The sequence below is a fragment of the Protomyctophum bolini genome (assembly GCF_963924005.1).
Source record: "Protomyctophum bolini genome assembly, chromosome: 9".
Lineage (NCBI taxonomy): Eukaryota > Metazoa > Chordata > Actinopteri > Myctophiformes > Myctophidae > Protomyctophum > Protomyctophum bolini.
The window spans coordinates 14368263-14388541 of NC_137870.1; the positions used below are offsets into that span (position 1 = coordinate 14368263).

At 41.3% G+C, this 20279-nt stretch overlaps 1 protein-coding gene across 1 annotated transcript; it reads left to right on the top strand.

The window, feature by feature from the left end:
• The first annotated feature begins 49 nt into the window (after window positions 1-49).
• Window positions 50-19349, top strand: LOC308321398 (myosin heavy chain, fast skeletal muscle-like). The gene is made up of 42 exons (XM_080772260.1): window positions 50-158; window positions 846-892; window positions 2077-2295; window positions 2383-2526; window positions 2704-2860; window positions 2956-2983; window positions 3076-3187; window positions 3325-3417; window positions 3502-3565; window positions 3677-3775; window positions 4760-4863; window positions 5019-5157; window positions 5402-5520; window positions 7020-7169; window positions 7263-7433; window positions 7704-7891; window positions 8084-8199; window positions 8463-8527; window positions 8721-8808; window positions 9164-9281; window positions 9368-9491; window positions 9587-9723; window positions 10049-10304; window positions 11891-12133; window positions 12283-12459; window positions 13016-13161; window positions 13249-13339; window positions 13433-13822; window positions 14183-14309; window positions 14459-14577; window positions 14665-14861; window positions 15415-15598; window positions 15732-15897; window positions 16043-16167; window positions 16309-16617; window positions 16723-16926; window positions 17011-17136; window positions 18241-18411; window positions 18495-18599; window positions 18725-18820; window positions 18988-19116; window positions 19223-19349. Exons 3-42 carry the CDS (start codon window positions 2089-2091, stop codon window positions 19241-19243), a joined length of 5805 nt encoding a protein of 1934 aa, XP_080628386.1. The 5' UTR covers window positions 50-158; window positions 846-892; window positions 2077-2088; the 3' UTR covers window positions 19244-19349.
• The last annotated feature ends 930 nt before the right edge of the window (window positions 19350-20279 follow it).

Here is a 20279-nt window from a genome sequence, read left to right on the forward strand (position 1 = left end):
GGAATGGTACATGCTAGCTATTGCAATGTAACAAGAAGGACGAACCATTAAAGGCCATTCCTACTTTTACTTTCTGCATAGCATGCAATTGCAACTCATATAAGCCTGCTGAGCCGGTTGACACGGACCCACTGCAGAGGTGTTCCGCGTTTCATCTGGTGAGTGACACTTTATCTGTCTTTAATAGTCCTAACATGTTAGATATCTAAGCTATGTATAGTCATATAAATGTTTTAGAGATGTTATCTAATCCTAGTCATATAAACCAGACATGTTAGCATTTAATTAATATGACTCCTTACATACCACATAGATGATCCACTTAGTGGACAGCATAGTCCACATAGTGGACAGCATAATTGATGTTAAAATGTACAGATTGAAATGATTGGCTGTATAGTCTTTTATTTGTAATTATGGTGTAGGCCAGATTGGAATTTGCTTTTGTTCATACATTTCTATTTCGACATTTAAATGTTATAATTAAAGTTAAATAATAATTATTTTACTTACTACTTACTAGTAGTAGTTTGGCTAGTGTAACGACCTCTGAATGTAACCTTAATTCATACAATGGAATGAAAGTGTATTAGAAAGGGGAAGGGGAAAAAAACAAGCCAATAACAAACAAACCAATGAAAAGAAGTGAATGGGCAAGCATCAATTCATTTCATTGCATGCAGTGATAATATTGGATGGAATGGATCACTCTTTTCAGATGTGGAACTAATGAGTAATTAAAAAATGTCTCTCATGAAGTGCTGTGCGGCAAGAATGAACAATATAGGATTCATATAATACTAAATCATTCAACTAAAAATTATGTTTTTCCCCCCCACACTTAGGACTTGTACTGCACTCAAGGTTTCACTGCTACTGGTAGAGGGGAAAAGTGAGTGTTCATAATTTTTCAATTAAACCTAGCATAGTCCTTGATCTGCTCAGATGTCAAGTCAGCAAAGGCGTCAACACCATCTATTGTCTGTCTATAGAAAGGCATACCAGCACACACTTTTATTGTCTCCACCAGGCGGAAGGTATGGGGAGAGAGTATGTTTTGCAATCCGTCCGTGTGTGTCCGTCCGTCCGGCCTTCCTTCCGTCCGTCCGTTACCAGCTAATCTCCGGCATCGTTGGCCAGATCCATGCCAAACTTTGCACACACACTCCCTGGATGCCATGAACGATGAACCTCTGCCCCAAATATTCCTCAACAGCCTGTTATAGCGCCACCATGAGGCCGATTTAGGCAAAACACATTTCTGTAGATTACTCGTACACATTTTACGGCTAGGCCGAGGACGACATGCCACACATTTTATCCAAATCAGCCTCACGGTGGTGCTATAACAGGGCAATTCCTGTTTTGACCAGCTATAACTCATGCATCAATCTGTATACAACTTATGTATACGCACTCCCTAGAGGCCATGGAAAAACATTTTCCCTGAATCCCTCCACATCTGCCGGTTATAGCGCCACCATGAGGCCGATTTCTGCAAAACACATTGTTTATGTTAGTCACACAGATTTCATCCAAATCTCACGCAGATCAAAACATCTGATTGATCTCTGTAGTCATGTGATCAAGACGAGTCCGAGATTTCTCAGATTCTACATTGATTGGCTAAGATTGCCTTCCAAAGTTTTCAGGAGTGGCCCGTTTTGTACAAAATGCTGCACATGTCCTGCTCATCCAGAATTCTATCCTCAAATATGCTATGAGTGATCTGGCTCTGCATTTCCTCAACAAAATGAAGAAAATTGTTGCAAAAACAACCCCCCCCCCCCCCCCCCAAAAAACATGGTTCTATTACTCCTAAACAGTACAAGGGCACCCAGTAGCAGTAACAAATGTACCGTAGGCCTTCCTCAGCATAAAATAAATACAAAATAAGCAGAGGAAGAGCTGAAACGTCCGTTTGTTGCTGCTGCTGGGGGTAAACCTTTAATAAATAAAAAATCCTAAATAGATAAAAAGTTAATGCTGGAATTCCTTTCTATAGACTACCCAATATTCTTATATTGTGAACTACCCGACTGAGTGCTTGCTTCTCCTCTCCTCGAATGTCTACAGAAAGCCGCCACCATGAGTACGGACGAAGAGATGAAGCAGTACGGCCAGGCCGCCATTTATCTCCGTAAGCCAGAGAGGGAGAGAATGGAAGCTCAAACTGCGCCATTTGATGCCAAATCTGCAGCATATGTGACTGATAAGGCCGAGCTGTACGTCAAGTGTAAGATTCTAAGCAAGGAGGGTACAAACGTCACCGTGGAAACGAATGACAAGAAAGAGGTATATAAAATCAAATAGTGGCACAGTACAACTGTAATCACATTAGATTCTGATGTTGTGGTTTTATTTTAATATTTTATTTTTTAGAAAAGAACTGTCCCTGAGGCGGATGTGACCCCTATGAACCCTCCCAAGTATGACAAGATTGAGGACATGGCCATGATGACCTACCTCAGTGAAGCCTCTGTCCTGTATAACCTCAAAGAGCGTTATGCAGCATGGATGATCTATGTAAGCTTTTCTACATGTTGAGAGCAGTACACTATTTCACCTGTCAAAGAAAGAAAAACACAAACACAGAGTACAAATTACATCATCAAATGAAAAACCGTAGAAAAACAAATGCAAACAAACTCATGGTTCTGAAGTTATGTTCAATGTTAATGTTCTCTCTCTTCTCCCCTTCAGACCTACTCTGGCTTGTTCTGTGCAACTGTGAACCCCTACAAGTGGCTCCCAGTGTACGACCAGGAGGTTGTAAATGCCTACAGAGGCAAGAAGCGTATTGAGGCTCCACCCCACATCTTCTCTGTCTCTGACAACGCCTTTCAGTTCATGCTGATGGGTACGTACTATAGTCAGGACAATGTAAACAAATACATAACTACAATGGTTTTGTGCTGTGTATCCATGACAAAAAAATTGCTTTACATTTTACAGATAAAGAGAACCAGTCTGTCCTGATCACGTAAGTTTCCATCATCTACTAGGCATTAAAAAAAGAACATTGTATACAAATTCACTAAGTGCATTTATCTGAATGTATGCGTTTATAACCAGTGGAGAATCCGGTGCTGGGAAGACTGTGAACACCAAGCGTGTCATCCAGTACTTTGCAACAGCAGCAACTGCTAGTGGAGAGAAATCGGCCGCCGATAGTGGTAAAATTAAGGTACTGTATTATGTACTGTATGTTTTTAACTTTAACAAAAATGTTTTGGAACATAAAGCATTTATATGAAATATAGCAATTCAATTTAAAAGAATTCAGACCAAATTTTAAATTGGGCGATGTCTAAAACATTCTAGGGGTCACTGGAGGATCAGATTATTGCAGCCAATCCCTTGCTGGAGGCCTATGGTAATGCCAAGACTGTGAGGAATGACAACTCCTCTCGCTTTGTAAGTGTAAAATAATGACATTTTATGAGTAAACCTGCAATAATTCCACACGACGGATGCAACTAATTGTGCTATATCAAACAGGGTAAATTCATCAGAATCCATTTCAACAATGCGGGTAAATTGGCCAGTGCTGATATTGAGACATGTAAGTATGAAGTTCAGAGATAAGAAAATATATATTTGAGGATTACATTTTGACTTATGTACATCCCATATAGATTATTATTATTATTAATTATGTTGTACAACCATATAGATCTGCTGGAGAAGTCTAGAGTGACCTACCAGCTTCCTCTAGAGAGAGGTTACCATATCTTCTTCCAGATGATGACCGACCACCTACCTGGGATTATTGGTAAGGGGAATTATACTGATTATGCAGTGAGAACATAAATTAACTAGAAAAGTCGCAATTTTGAAAAATTGCAAAGTGTGGTTGCCGCAATCTAGGACATAGGCCCCTCCCACTAATTATTCTAGCCAATTACAATGTCACGTCACCCCTGTGATCATGCGGAAGTAATTTGTAGGGGATTTATCCCTCCAAATATAACACTTCTGCAACAAATGGTTATTTTATTTTTTTTGCATTTGCGGCACCCCCTGTGGAGGAAAATGGAATTGCCTTTTGCTCTGGGTTGATTAAACCACCCGTGACATGTGATTCAAATTTGGGATGGATTGGAAGTTTTTTGTAAAATAGGCCCCTCCCACTAATTTTGACGATTACGGCCGCACGATACACACTATCAAAATTCTGTCTGTGTTGTTTTAATCGGATAGGTCCTCAGATCATGTGTACAAATGTTTGTGATATTTGGACATAATCTGTAGGACGAAAATTGTGTTTTGGAGAAAATTCGAAATGGCGGAAAATACATTTGATTTTATGACCTACGGTTCAAGAGTTATAAGCCAAAACATAAAGTGGGCTGTTATAGCGCCACCATATAGCCGACCGATATAATTATAAGTTAAATAATTTTTATAATTATTAGGAACCTGCCCTCCTAGTTTTGTAACTATAGCCCTTACGGTCTCCGAGGAAAAAATACTTCAACGTGACTTTTTGCATTTTCCGATTCATGTCAATGGGGAAATGTAATGCACAAATACATTAATTCAATCAATTAAACATTTATCTTAGCAAAATACGATTTCCGATGAAGCCGGTCAAGTGTGTGCCATGAAAACTGTGGGATAAGTAGTGAACCAAAGTTTAGGGTTACTCTAGAAAGAAGTAAAAAAAATAAAGTGTTATTATTACTAGTCTGGTTGAACCACACTAATGATTTGAATAGAAACACATGTTCACACTTTTTTTTTTATCCCTTCTCAGAAAGTTGTCTCATCACCAACAACCCATACGACTTCCCGTTGATCAGCATGGGTCAGATCACTGTGGCCAGCATTGATGACAAAGTCGAGTTGGAGGCTACAGATGTAAATGGACATTATTTTACATTTCTAATACTCACTGTGCATTGCAGTTGCTCTGCAAAATACATTTTCTACAGCAGTGGTTTTCAGGCCATGATCTCCCAAAATAATCCTATTTAAACTGGATTGCTAATATAATGCTTAATCTCAATCTTCAGGACGCTATTGACATCCTGGGCTTCAACGCTGAGGAGAAAGCGGCCATCTACAAGTTCACCGGTGCAGTGATGCATCATGGGGTGTTGAACTTCAAACAGAAGCAGCGTGAGGAACAGGCGGAGCCAGACGGCACGGAGGGTAAGTTGCATCTTCAACAAAAAATGTGACAGTCTTGTATTTATTTATTTCAATATATTGTCATTATTTATTCAAATTATACTGTTTATACTGAAGGTTATTTGGTTTACCTAAATGGTCCTAGATTACTAGCTGTATGCATTCAATGTATTACCAATTGTGTTTAACTTTATTAAATCTCACTCTGGATTAAGCGTCTGCTAAATGCCTGAATCGTAAATTGCAAATTGTATGATAATTTCAGTGGCTGACAAGATCTGCTACCTGTTGGGTCTGAACTCAGCGGATATGCTTAAGGCATACTGCTACCCCAGAGTTAAAGTGGGAAATGAATATGTCACTAAAGGACAAACTGTGCCACAGGTGAGTAAAGTTACATTATTTCCATGTTCTGATTCCATACACACCTTATAAGTTGTGTCCAGACTGTTTTAAATCATTATTAAAATGATCCTCCAACATTATTGTCTCAGCCAGGCTGAAGGCGAGGCAGAGATTATGTTTTGCACCATGTCTGTGTGTCTCTGAGCAGCTAATCTCAGGCACTGTTTGGCCGCGAAATTATGCAAGCACACTCCCTGGATCGGTGGATCCCAGAGCAGAACCTCTGCCCCAAATCTTTCAGATTGGCGTAATCGGCGCGCCACTAGGAGGTTGATTTTTGTGAAATTTGTGTGAATTTCAGCCTCTGTGGGGGGTATTTATATGCAAATATCATGACCAATGGCATTGCAATGAACATCACTGATGATGTTTAGGTGAAAAAAGAACAGAAAAAAATAATAATTATGTAATTAATTAAAATAAAATTGTTGCTATAAAGCAACACTGGGTCTTAGAGGGTTAAACGGAACAAAATGCATGAACGCAGTGTGCAATTTCTGTGAAATTTTGCACGCATATTCCCATACAGCCAAGGAAGTAATGCCACTTGAAACATTTCAAATCAGCCTCATGGTGGCACTATAACAGGCCGATTGGCATTTTTACAGGTAACTGCACTGATTTGCTTAAAACTTTGACCAAGGCCAAGGAAAAACCTTTGCCCTGCATTTTTGCTACAAAAACAACAGCACACTGCAGAAACATGTGCAGTTCCAAGTACTCACTGACATGTTTGGCGCCTGCTGGCCTAGTGGTCCAGGACAGGCGCATGCCACATATCTAGGCTCTGCCCGTAGTGCGTTGTGTGTCTGAGTCCCGTTCATGACGACGTTTGGTCCATGTTTTTCCCGGTCTCTCTCTCCCTCTTTCCTGTCCATCTTCACTTGTATCTATCAATAAAGGCAAACAAGCAAAAAACTAATCTTTTAAAAAATATATTAAAAAAAAAATATATATATATATATACAGTATATATGACTACACCATAGAGGGTATGCGCGTGACATAATCATCAAACCCGGAAGTTATGCAGGAATGTCTACTAAGTGGCAAAAAACTACTTTCTGGCCTTGACAGCAAATAGAGAAGTTGTATTTGATTGCATAACTGACTGTCACTCACTTTGCCACTCGATTTGCCATTCACTTTATGCATGTGCATACCCTCTATTGTGTATCCAACCCTAAAACCCATCCCGCTCACTCAGATCAGCTAACACAGGGAAGCTGTCAACCTTCCCTAAAGCTCTCGGGAGAGATTCTTCTCCCTTCTGGCTCTCAAACTTTTGGAATAAACTTTCTATTGCAGTTAGAACTGCAGACAAACTCAGAATCTTCCACCGTAATCTGAAGAGTCACCTCTTCAGACTCCACCCTAGCCCGTAGCACTTGGTCTAGCCTTGAAAACCTTGCAGGCTTATGCAAAGGCTAAAATTGCTTAAATTGTGTAATTCACTATAATTTTCCTATTTCCTTTAGACAATGAACTCAGTCAGTGCCTTGGCCAAGTCCATCTATGAGAAGCTGTTCTTGTGGATGGTCATTAAGATCAACGGGATGCTGGACACCAAGCAGCAGAGAAACTTCTACATTGGTGTGCTGGACATCGCTGGTTTTGAAATCTTTGATGTAAGCATGGACTTGTTTTAAGTTGGAGACTAAATATTTTTGTCACAGTTACACATTTACAAGAGATTGGGCTAATGATATTTCCTCTCACAGTTCAACACCCTGGAGCAGCTGTGCATCAACTTCACCAATGAGAAACTGCAACAGTTTTTCAACCACACCATGTTTGTTCTGGAACAAGAAGAATACCTGAAAGAGGGAATTCCCTGGGATCTCGTTGACTTCGGCATGGACTTGGCTATCTGCATTGAGCTCATTGAGAAGGTAGGTACTGTACATGGACTTGGCTGCCTGCAATTGACCTGAATACATAGACTGTTACATTGAGCTGATTGAGAAGGTATAGAATTATTAATAGTATAGCGTATTATATTATTATGTATTGCTATGGACTTAGGTGTCAGCATTGCGTTCATTGAAGGTATACAATTATTTTGTGCTTTAATGGACATAATGTACACACACATACACTTATTTTTTTTGTCATTGGCACTAAGCTTTTGTTGATTTGTCTCTTTTATCTCCTTCCCAAAGCCCTTGGGCATCTTCTCCAGCCTTGAAGAGCAGTGCATGTTCCCAAAAGCTACAGACAAAAGTTTTGCAGAGAAGTTGATTGACCTGCATCTGGGGAAGAACAAGGCCTTTGAGAAACCCAAGCCTGGTAAAGGCAAGGGTGAGGCTCACTTCTCCCTGGTCCACTATGCTGGAACTGTGGACTACAGGTGAACAGAACCCTATAGTATGCATATATGCACTGTATATATAATTATACATTATATAATATAATATAACCGGAACTGTGGACTACAGTTTTCGATTAATTGAGTATGGAGGACCCCAATGGAAACAAGCGATAGGCTTTTGTTAAAAAACTGTTAATAAAGTATTCAATCAATCCATCAATCAATCAACAGCATCACAGGATGGCTAGAGAAGAACAAGGATCCTCTCAACGACTCTGTGGTGCAGCTGTACACGAAGTCTACAGTGAAGCTGCTCTGTGTGTTATATCCCCCACCTGAGCCTGAAGGTATGTTTATTACAATTGGTTTGGAGCATTTAGCATATTGGGAACTGGAGTTATGGCTGTACCCCAGCCAATAGGAACACAAAGGGGGCGGGACAACAGCAAATTAATATAGGACAATAATACAATATAATGTGTTCTATCCCCCACCTAAGCCTGAAGGTATTGTTATATATATCAATACTATAAACATTCAGAAACTGACAAGAAGGGAAGCATTTTCATTCTATATAACTAATGATAACTCATGATTCCAATATAAACAGATAATACCAAGAAGGGAGGCAAGAAGAAGGGTGGTTCCATGCAGACTGTGTCTAGTGCTTTCAGGGTAATAATATCTTTTCATTATTATCAACATATATCCCTGTAAGAATGAAGCGTTATTATTATCAACATTATATCCAACAATCTAAATCTGCAAAGTAAGTAGTATCTAAAGAGTTCAAATAAGTATAGTGGAAGAAAAACTACAACATTCTATCACTTTTGACTAATTATAAACCTTTTATATGTCTCAATAGGCAAACTTGCAGTTGCTGATGACCAACTTGAGGAGCACACATCCTCACTTTGTGCGTTGCCTGATTCCCAACGAGTCCAAGACTCCAGGTAAACAGAAAAGAAACATTTGACGCCTTATCAATTCTCTTCTAGAGGCCCTAAGGAAGACCTTGTATGCGGTAAAGGCTTTCAACCAGGTGGAATATTCATACTTCAGTGATGGAACGATTTGACATTGGAGATAGGTTCATTACATGGATTAGGCTATTGTACAGCAACCCCACTGCAGCTAGGAGACTGACTAACCAGACACTGTCCTCACAATTTGCTTTAGCTCTAGGGCCCTTTGCCCAGACAATTATAGCAAATGCTATATTTCTATTTTGGTTGACTCGTTTTGACTCATTAAATGGTCAGTGCGTAACTATTTTGTTGTAATAATAATGAAGCAACATATTTACAGGATTGATGGAGAACTTCCTGGTCATCCACCAGCTGAGGTGTAATGGTGTGCTGGAGGGCATCAGAATTTGTAGAAAGGGCTTCCCAAGCAGAATCCCCTATGCTGACTTCAAGCAGAGGTATCAATTCCTTTTTCCCAGTAGCTTTTAGTTCCAAACGTATTAACGGGAGGCATGCAAAATGACCATGAACTTCTGCAAAACAGATACAAAGTACTGAACGCCAGCGCATGTCCCGAAGGCGCGTTCATGGACAACAAGAAGGCATCTGAGAAGCTGCTTGGGTCCATTGACGTACCTGTTGATGATTACAGGTTCGGACACACCAAGGTAAACACACTCCCAATCTGGTTTAACATTATGGACAGAGGACTAAAATAGATTTTATGGTTGTTTAGTTACAGTGTTTGTGACATTGTATTCAGGTGTTCTTCAAAGCTGGTCTGCTGGGTGTCCTTGAAGAGATGCGAGATGAAAAGCTGGCTGCTCTGGTCGGCATGACTCAGGCAATCGCAAGGGGTTACATCATGAGGAAGGAGTATGTCAAGATGACGGCTAGGAGGTACTTTGAAAACATCTATTCAATAAAAGAAATAAAGTGTCAAATCACTATAATAAAATAGAAAAAATTGCAGAGCAAGCTTTTGATGATGGTGGCAAGGAAAAATCTCCTTAATAAACAGCAGAAGAAACCTCTAGCAGAATCAGGCTATAGGATGGGGGGTCATCCTGCATTTACATTGCGGTGGTTAACAACAATAATACCAACATCAATAATAACAACAATAGTACAACTATAATGACACAATTATATAATAACAGCCTGCAGGCGTATTACATGGAAACCCTCAATCTGCATTTCAATCATGATCCACTGTTGTCCACAGAGAGGCCATTTACAGCATCCAGTTCAACCTCCGCTCATTCGTCAATGTGAAAAACTGGCCATGGATGATGGTCTACTACAAGATCAAGCCTCTCTTGCAGAGTGCTGAGACTGAGAAGGAGCTGCAGAACATGAAGGAGAACTATGAAAAGATGAAGACTGACCTGGCCACTGCCCTGGCCTCGAAGAAGACACTGGAAGAGAAATTGATAGCTATAGTGCAGGAGAAGAATAACCTTGCAGCAGCATCGGCATCAGTAAGTAGCTACACTTGTAGGCAGGAAATGTTGCTAATATTTCATATTGTTTATCATCTTAAAGGGCAAGACCACTTTTTTGAGGTTTGAGTTGTATACAGTAGTTACATTGCCATGATGTAACTCCAAAGGTGGACAAGAAATAAAAAATAATTGCTCCATTGATTAGAAATTGATAATTCAAAATATTCTCCTCGTTGACATTGTATGCTGAAAGAGCTCTCATAGTCACTCTTTTAAATGAACACAAACTAAATTGATTCAGACAATAGCCTATAGAGCATCACCAAACCCAGTACTGTTTTTGTTTTTAATAATAACGTTAACTTCCTGTTGAATTTACTAATTGAAGATCTGGATCCAGTCCGGGTTTTCTTCCTATAAAAATGGCAAAATTAATCAACAGGAATTTTACATTTTATAAAAGAAAAACTAACAGAACTGGGTTTGGTGATGCTCTTTATTGTCTGAATCAACTTTGTTTGTTTCCGTACTAAAAGTGACTTTGAGAGCTTAGGTCAAAACGTTAGTCGTTCTGTATACTAGTACCTAATAAAAGGCTCTAAATGTCCGTGCTGCTCTAGTGTCCTCTCCTCCTTCAGTGACTTTGTGAGCTGTTTCAGTGTACAATGTAAGTCAATGAGGAGAATATTTTGAATGATCAATTTCTAATTACTAGAGCAATTCTTTTTGATTTCTTGTCCACATTTGGAGAACATCATGATGGCAAGGTAAATACACAACCCAAACCTCTACCAAAGTGATATTGCCCTTTAAATATTTTATCTAAAGTAGGCTAGAATGTATAAGTAGAGTCGACCACCAGGTATTCTCTGCCATGGTATACATTGCAGACCATGGCAGAGAATGCCTGGTGGTCGAACGGCTGTTCAGTACAAGGGCCTGACCCAATTTGACATTCTTATGTGGGGAGGGTGAATTTGAATGTGCAACTGCTATTCACCCACGCACTACTATAGTATATCCTTTTGGAGGAGGTTGATTAGTTTGAGCATAGACTGACACCACGCTAGACAGGAACGCCCACAAATGTCAGCACATCCGGTTTTAGCCCGGGGTAAGAATTCTCTATGGCTGCCAATGCAACTTGGTCCGATCCTTAATCACATACGGACAAACATCTATGCTGATAATATCTAACTTGCGGAGGTAGCGTGCCTTGACCACGGGCAACAGATCTTTCAACATATGGCACTGCAAATACGTTTGATAATTGCTACTCGCGCAATATTGTTTTGGAAATGCCTCAAATTGCATTGCAGTGAACGAGAGCAACTCACAACTTCCCCCGGGGGTGGGCGGAGTCACAGCTTGAAGCTCTGAATACGCGCCGTGGTGTCGGTCTATTAGTCCGACATGCGGGAACAGCGGTCGGACTACCGCTCGAATATGTGCTGCTCCCGTGATTGCGGTTGTGGTTATGTTAGGGATAGAGGTAGGTGGTCGGTCTAATAACCGTCGGATCAAAACACGTGTCGGAACTTGCACTGCACCCCTCCAGCTTCTTCCTTGTCCTCCCCTCACCCAGAACAAATGCTGACAAATTCATTTTCATTGACAACTAGGGAGACGAGGCTCTGAATGATGCTGAGGAGAGATGTGAAGGTCTTATTAAAAGTAAGATCCAGTTGGAGGCAAAGCTCAAAGAGACGACCGAGAGACTGGAGGACGAGGAGGAGATCAATGCAGAACTGACTGCCAAGAAGAGAAAGCTGGAGGATGAATGCTCTGAGCTCAAGAAGGACATTGATGACCTGGAGCTCACCTTGGCTAAAGTGGAGAAGGAGAAACACGCCACTGAAAACAAGGTATAGATTATACTCAAGATCATACACTATAGTTACAGACTTGTAAGGGTCAATTCCTCCCCTAAAGGAACCCTGAGAGTCCCTGGAATCCACTTTGAAAAGCACTGATTTAAGCCCTTCTATGACACATTATGTTTTGCTTCTATCAGGTGAAGAACCTGACTGAGGAGATGGCGTCTCAGGATGAGAGCGTCGCTAAGCTGACCAAGGAGAAAAAAGCCCTCCAAGAGGCCCATCAGCAAACCCTGGATGACCTGCAGGCAGAGGAGGACAAAGTCAACACTCTGACCAAGGCCAAGACCAAGCTGGAGCAGCAAGTTGACGATGTGAGTTTACCAAAGGGAATCAGATGTTTTGAATTTAAACATGGAGTGCAGTGATTTTTTTCAACCCTAAAACATGATCATCAGGTACTATTATTATATGAGGTGGACAATTTCTTTCGCAAAAAGTGTTTTTATGTGGACACGCCCACCAGTTCATTAAGTATGCCTGGTTTGCCTGGTGGGTGGTGATGGGTGGTGATCCACCTGAACTGAAGCCACACCCACAGCTGTTATTGGATGAGAAAGAGGAAGGGGTTAGGGATGATTTTGTGATGTTACTATATCACTGTTTTTTTCATTGGCACGTTTGACTGTCAATGTTTCAGCCTCCAGGAAGAAACCCTAAATACAAAGGGAAGACATCATTGCAACCTTGAACCTTGCACATAACAATCACACCAAGGGGTCTAATGAAGTACTGTGACCTCATAAACACATGAAAAACTGGAAAAGATACAAATATCACGGCACTCCATCTTTAATATTATATGTTTATTACCTACTTACGTATGTTTATTGTTGTACTGATTAATAAGAACAATAAATTGTTGTGCAGTTGGAGGGTTCTCTGGAGCAAGAGAAGAAGCTCCGCATGGACCTGGAGAGAGCCAAGAGAAAGCTTGAGGGTGATCTGAAACTGGCCCAGGAATCCATCATGGACCTGGAAAATGACAAGCAGCAATCTGACGAGAAGATAAAGAAGTAATGTGCACCAACAATATGAAATGTCATGGAGAGAAACCACCTGCAGAATGATGCTAAAATATGACTATTGACTGTATTCAACAGGAAGGACTTTGAAGTAAGCCAGCTTCTGAGTAAGATTGAGGATGAACAATCGTTGGGGGCCCAGCTGCAGAAGAAGATCAAAGAACTCCAGGTATTTTTATTTTCTGTAAGATCATTAATAATAAGTAGGCCTAAGTGTGAATGGTTATTTTCAGATGTTAATCTAACATCATTCATTTGAAAGGCTCGTATTGAAGAACTGGAGGAGGAGATCGAGGCAGAGCGTGCCGCTCGTGCCAAAGTGGAGAAGCAGAGAGCCGATCTCTCCAGGGAACTTGAAGAGATCAGTGAGAGGCTGGAGGAGGCTGGAGGCGCCACCGCTTCTCAGATCGAGATGAACAAGAAGCGCGAGGCTGAGTTCCAGAAGCTGCGTCGTGACCTTGAAGAGTCCACCCTGCAGCATGAGGCCACTGCTTCTGCTCTCCGTAAGAAACAGGCCGACAGCGTGGCGGAACTTGGTGAACAGATCGACAACCTCCAGAGAGTCAAGCAGAAACTGGAGAAGGAGAAGAGTGAATACAAGATGGAGATCGATGACCTGTCCAGCAACATGGAGGCTGTTGCTAAGGCAAAGGTATGATGAAATGCCATGGTATAAATACTATAATATCATTCTTGAGACAAACAGAAAGTGACTACAGTGAAATGAAATACTCACATTTAAAAACTGATAGTTTCACATGTGTGGGGCATTGAAAGTCTTTATAGCTCAGATTTAACAGTGGGAATGTTTAAAACAAGTAATCTTGTGAACGAGTATGGTGATTGCAAACTCTAAATGTTATGAAGCTGTTAAGATAGTGTTGGGTAAGGAAACCATACAGTTATAAACCGGAGGGCGGAGTCATAGACTGCATCGATTGGCTTTGCTTTTAAAAGCAATGAACCTAACTGAAAAAAAAGATGATTGAACATGTATAATGTTCGTTTCCAGGGAAATCTTGAGAAGATGTGCCGCACCCTTGAGGATCAACTTAGTGAAATCAAGGCCAAGAGTGATGAAAACACTCGCCAGATCAATGATATCGGCGCTCAGAGAGCAAGACTGTTGACAGAGAACGGTAAACTTTCATTAAATCATAAATCATTTGTCTACATGGTTTGTCGAAGGTTCTTGAGCAAATTGACGCTATTAGAGATAATGCTTTTGATCCACAGTGATTCCAGGACCGATGATATGTTTGAAATTAATATTCAAATTTCTAATTAGGTGAGTTTGGTCGTCAACTGGAGGAGAAAGAAGCTCTGGTCTCTCAGCTCACAAGAGGCAAGCAGGCCTTCACCCAACAGATTGAGGAGTTGAAGAGACTTGTTGAAGAGGAGGTTAAGGTGAGGAACAGATTATTTTCCCTTTTAGTTTCATAATCTTTGTCATTTCATTCAGCTGACATTGTTTTTTCTATTTTCTTCTGACAGGCAAAGAATGCCCTTGCTCATGCTGTGCAATCAGCTCGCCATGACTGTGACCTTCTGAGGGAGCAGTTTGAGGAGGAGCAGGAGGCGAAGGCAGAGCTGCAGCGTGGAATGTCCAAGGCCAACGCTGAGGTGTGTCAGTGGAGGAGCAAGTATGAGACTGATGCTGTCCAACGCACTGAGGAGCTGGAGGAGGCCAAGTAAGTCAGCAGTGTTTTTACCATAGAGTTATACCGGTATATAAACTAGAGAGCGGACAGCCCCCACTATTAATTTCAATAGAAGTAGCTCACTGGCATTTGAAGCACCCGGAAGAACGCTCTACTGCCGCATTGAAAATGTGGAAGTGCTAACTCGTAAACAAGCGCTCTGTGTTAAACCCCAGCTGCGCACTTGCTCGAGCTACATGCACGAGCAAAACCGCCTGCCTGCAGTTGCAGCTTTGGCCAGAAGGGTTGGGCGACTTCAACGTTTCTCAGATGCTCTGGGGGCTCGGTTTTACACTGTCAGGTACCACTAGGCCTGTCGCCCAATCGCAATTATCTGAGATAATCGCTCGAGATTAAAAAAAGTCTAAATGGGCATAATCGTGATATTCATTTCAATGTCAATAAATGTTTTCCAACATTTTCAGAAAGAGTGGAATTAGCAGATCTACAAGGTCAAAACGCATCACACGTTTTGCCCTAGGCTCCACTCACTATACAAAACATTTCCCACAATAATCGAATTCCATTGAAAACTGATCAACAGGAAGAAGCTCGCCTCCCGTCTTCAGGAGGCTGAGGAGCAAATCGAGGCTGTGAATTCCAAGTGCGCCTCTCTGGAGAAGACCAAACAGAGACTCCAGGGTGAAGTGGAAGACCTCATGATTGATGTGGAGAGGGCCAATGGTTTGGCTGCCAACCTCGACAAGAAACAGAGGAACTTCGATAAGGTGCTTTGACGTACATTATTACAAAATAATTATTGTGTCCTTAAAGTGGGGTAAATTCCACATTTCATTACAAATGGTGTGCAGGTCCTTAAAGTGGAGGTAAATGACACATTTCATTACAAATTGTATGCAGGTCCTGGCAGAATGGAAGCAGAAATTTGAAGAGGGACAGGCAGAACTGGAGGGAGCTCAGAAAGAGGCTCGTTCTCTCAGCACTGAGTTGTTTAAGATGAAGAATTCCTACGAGGAGTCTCTGGACCAACTGGAGACCATGAAGCGTGAAAACAAGAACCTGCAACGTACGTTTTCAGATCATTCTTTTAAGAGCAACAGTTAAAATATAAATTTAAAAAAACAGATCAAATGGTGGATCAGGCTACAACTTTATTAAAATGCAAATACAAAATATTTGCTGACTGATTAATTACTTTCAATCCACTGCAGAGGAGATCTCAGACTTGACTGAACAGATCGGTGAGACTGGAAAGAGCATCCATGAGCTGGAGAAATCCAAGAAGCAGACAGAGACAGAGAAGTCAGAGATCCAGACAGCCCTGGAGGAAGCAGAGGTAATAAATGAAATACAGACATCTATCACCTAAAGTTTTATTTATTTCAATACGTTTTACATTCAAACAGTGTAGCAGTATATTGATGGATGTTATATTAAAAAAAGTCCTACAACCTTTTGATCCTGTATTGCATTTCAGGGTACTCTGGAGCACGAGGAGTCCAAGATTCTCCGTGTCCAGCTGGAGCTCAACCAGATCAAGGGTGAGGTGGACAGGAAGCTGGCAGAGAAGGATGAAGAGATGGAGGGGATCAAGAGGAACAGCCAGAGGGTGGTTGACACCATGCAGAGCACTCTCGATTCTGAGGTCAGGAGCAGAAATGATGCCCTTAGAATCAAGAAGAAGATGGAGGGAGACCTGAACGAGATGGAGGTTCAGCTGAGTCACGCCAACCGCCAGGCTTCTGAGGCCCAGAAGCAGCTGAGGAACGTTCAGGGACAGCTTAAGGTGCAAAACATATTTAGACACATCTTCAAACAATGGAACTGCTTTGAACAAATCACATTCTGATGTTTCTCTTATCGTGACCACCTCAAATGTGATTTATTTTAGGATGCCCAAGTGCACCTTGATGATGCTTGCAGAGGCCAAGAAGATAGCAAGGAGCAAGCTGCTATGGTGGAGCGTAGGAACGGTCTAATGGTCGCTGAGATCGAGGAGCTGAGAGTGGCTGTGGAACAGACAGAGAGAGGCCGCAAAGTGGCTGAGCAAGAACTGGTGGATGCCAGTGAGCGCGCTGGACTGTTGCACTCTCAGGTAAGTCAATGGAAAAACTCAACAAGATATTTTTAACATACAACTCATTCATACTTGCATTGCTAAACTGAATCTTTATTTTAGAACACAAGCCTTGCGAACACCAAGAAGAAACTTGAAACCGACCTGATCCAGGTCCAAGGTGAAGTGGATGACAGTGTTTCAGAAGCAAGGAATGCTGAGGACAAGGCCAAGAAAGCCATCACTGATGTAAGTTAGGAGCTCTGCCTCTTATCCAATATACCAGGACTATTAGACATCCTTATGGCATGCTTAATTGTTACAATTGAGAGAATTCCACACCCACATTCCTTTGTGTCAGAGTGACTTTGTGTTTTGGTGACACAGAGGTGGCGACATACATTTTATTTCTGTTCAGAAGTTCTTTCAGTACTGTACCTTCATGATGCTCAGTGACATCATAGAGGGCAGGTTTGTTTCCCTGACCACATCCCTGTTTTTTTTTAACTTTTCTTTCGCATTGTGTTCGGGTGAATTTCACCCGTGTTTAGTGAGAGAGTGAACCCACAATGGGGTTTTGATTAGCTTTTTCTTTTTTGCTATTCTTTTCACTGGATCATTCTCACATGTCCCAGGAATGGGTGGACCAAAGGAGAAGTTCCCAGCTCCATTATTAACACGCTAGCATTTATTGATATATATATTTTTTTTTTTCAAATTAATTTTGAAAAGCCACATTTCCAGTCTACCAGAAGTAGTATTAACCTAGGAAGCTGAACGGAGCCTGGACAGGCCTTGTTTACATATGAATCCAAACCGGGGCACTGGAGAGCTCCACATCGTCGGCTCTGTGCCGTCAAAGAAACGTTGTTTTGACCAAAATGCCATCTGGGACAAGGAATAGGAGATACAGGCGATTGAAAGAAACTGATTATTATGGCGGCGACGATCTAAGATGGGCGATCCAGTGCTGTGCTAACAACATAGCTAGCTAACCGGCTTACGTAAGTAGCATTATGGCTCGATCGATCGAATGCACTATAAAAGCGCAATTGCCATTAATCAACGACAATGGCGGTAAGCGTTGTATAAAAAAATAGACTTCAATTGACCTACGTACATCTACAGCAAGATTTTGCCCCCCTATGATATATTTTTTTCCCTCTGGTCTTATGACCACGATTAGTATCTGTTTATTACCCTATTATTACCTGTTATATTACAAGATATTTTCTCGCAGTCAACATGTGAATTTATATAAATGTAATCTATGTACATACCATGTTTGTCAAGTGTGCAGTGACATGATTATTTCCTTGCGGGACAATGAAGTACATTTTATCTTCTTTCCAGGCTGCTATGATGGCCGAGGAGCTGAAGAAGGAGCAGGACACCAGCTCTCACCTGGAGAGGATGAAGAAGAACCTGGAGGTCACAGTCAAGGACCTGCAGCACCGTCTGGATGAGGCTGAGAACCTGGCTATGAAGGGAGGCAAGAAGCAGCTCCAGAAACTGGAGTCTAGGGTAAGATGTGGTTTATTTCAACACAGCTTATAGTCAATGAAATAAGAATAAGTCATTTCATAGTGCATAATTCCTTTGTGAAGGTGCGTGACCTGGAGGGAGAGGTCGACAATGCACAGAGAGGTGGAGCAGACGCTATTAAAGGTGTCCGCAAGTACGAGAGGAGAGTAAAGGAGCTGACATACCAGGTACTGTACAGTATATCATGTTCACTTAAATATCCACCATGCCACTATCTAAATGAATAGATTGCATGAACTTCAAAATACAAATACAAAGAACTATAAATGTTGTAAATTCACTCTCACTTCAGACTGAAGAGGACAAGAAGAATGTTGCCAGGCTTCAGGATCTGGTAGACAAACTGCAGATGAAGGTGAAGGGCTACAAGAGGCAGGCTGAGGAAGCGGTAAGACAATATACATCTTTAGTTGTGTTCGCCATGGGCAGAGTGTTGCGAAATAATACCACTAACATGAACATTAGTCACAACCACCCTTTCAGTTTTTCTGAAATTGTCTTGTAAGGTGCTCTTTTCAAATATTGAGGCTTTGAACCATCTCTATCATATTGTAGGAGGAAGCAGCCAACACTCACCTGTCTAAGTGCAGAAAGGTTCAGAATGAGCTAGAGGAGGCAGAGGAGCGTGCTGACATTGCTGAATCCCAGGTCAACAAGATGAGATCTAAAAGTCGTGACTCTAAGGTAAATACATGTGCAATATCAAGGTTCATTATGTTGGCTGTCTAAGATGGCTAAGATTTAACAAAATAAATCATGTTGAATCTAATAGCATACTCCTATTTTACAGGGAAAGGATTCTGCTGAATAACTTCTCCAATACAACTCACCATAAAAACTCATAGAATATGACCTATTGTATTCAAAATGTCATACAATATGACCCATTGTATTCAATAAAGGTGTCATTTCATGTATTCATTGTACATTGTATTCATTACTTCACTTTGTATTGTCAGGTTTGTCCGGGTATTCTGGTTTCAATTAACTCACACGTCCACTATATAGTATATACTATTTTGTAAAACCATTGCAAGGATAAATAAATGTACTTAAAGCAGCACTTTATGTAACTTTCCTCTTCTACGGATTTGAACCCAGTTTCCTGTGTGTTGTGCTGAAATGTTATACCATTGATCTAATAGAGCTGGCCTGCTTGCTCAGAGGATGAATTTAATCTTGACCAAAATTCATATCAGATCCTGTGTCTAGCTGAGACGTGACCTTTGACATGATCTAAATGTCTCTAGAAGAGCAGGGAGACGAATGCTACGACCTCAAATATATAAGTTATCTTGTATTAAAGGGCCACTTCACCCCTTTTGCACCCAGATCTTATTTTAAATGAGCATTCAGTGATTTGGAAACACCCGGTCCATCCCGGTAACAAGATGTGCACATGCACGCACTACAGTGGGGGGGACACGCAACAGGCCAACAGCACACACACCAAGGCCCGACCCCGCTCGGTCATGATTGGCGGAAGGCCCCTCTCTATCCTGATTGGATGAAGGCTGCAGGGCCACCTAGCCAAAAGCCAAAAACAAAAACAAAAATAAGTGATATTTGCATTGAGTGAAATAAATCACTGAATATACCTTTAATGATGTTTAGGACACAAACACTTTCCTGGGGTTTTTATGTTTAGACATTTTAGTCATGATGCCATGTTCAGACCCAAATTTGTCATGAAAATGTGACTCACTTCCTTTCTGGAAGTCAAGTCACACCTTCACGCAGCCTCCCCCTCTCCACAAGGAGGGGCAGTGCACAAAAGCATTATGGTTATTGTAGGAATTCAGCTATCCAGTCAAACCCTAGTCAAACACACAGACTTCATTCTTTTT

Coding starts and splice junctions, on each gene's coding strand:
- LOC308321398 (XM_080772260.1), top strand. CDS start 2,089: ATGAGTACGGACGAAGAGATGAAGCAGTACGGCCAGGCCGCCATTTAT. Junction 9,492..9,586: donor ACAGGTTCGGACACACCAAG/GTAAACACACTC, acceptor CATTGTATTCAG/GTGTTCTTCAAAGCTGGTCT. Junction 17,137..18,240: donor CCAAGAAAGCCATCACTGAT/GTAAGTTAGGAG, acceptor TCTTCTTTCCAG/GCTGCTATGATGGCCGAGGA.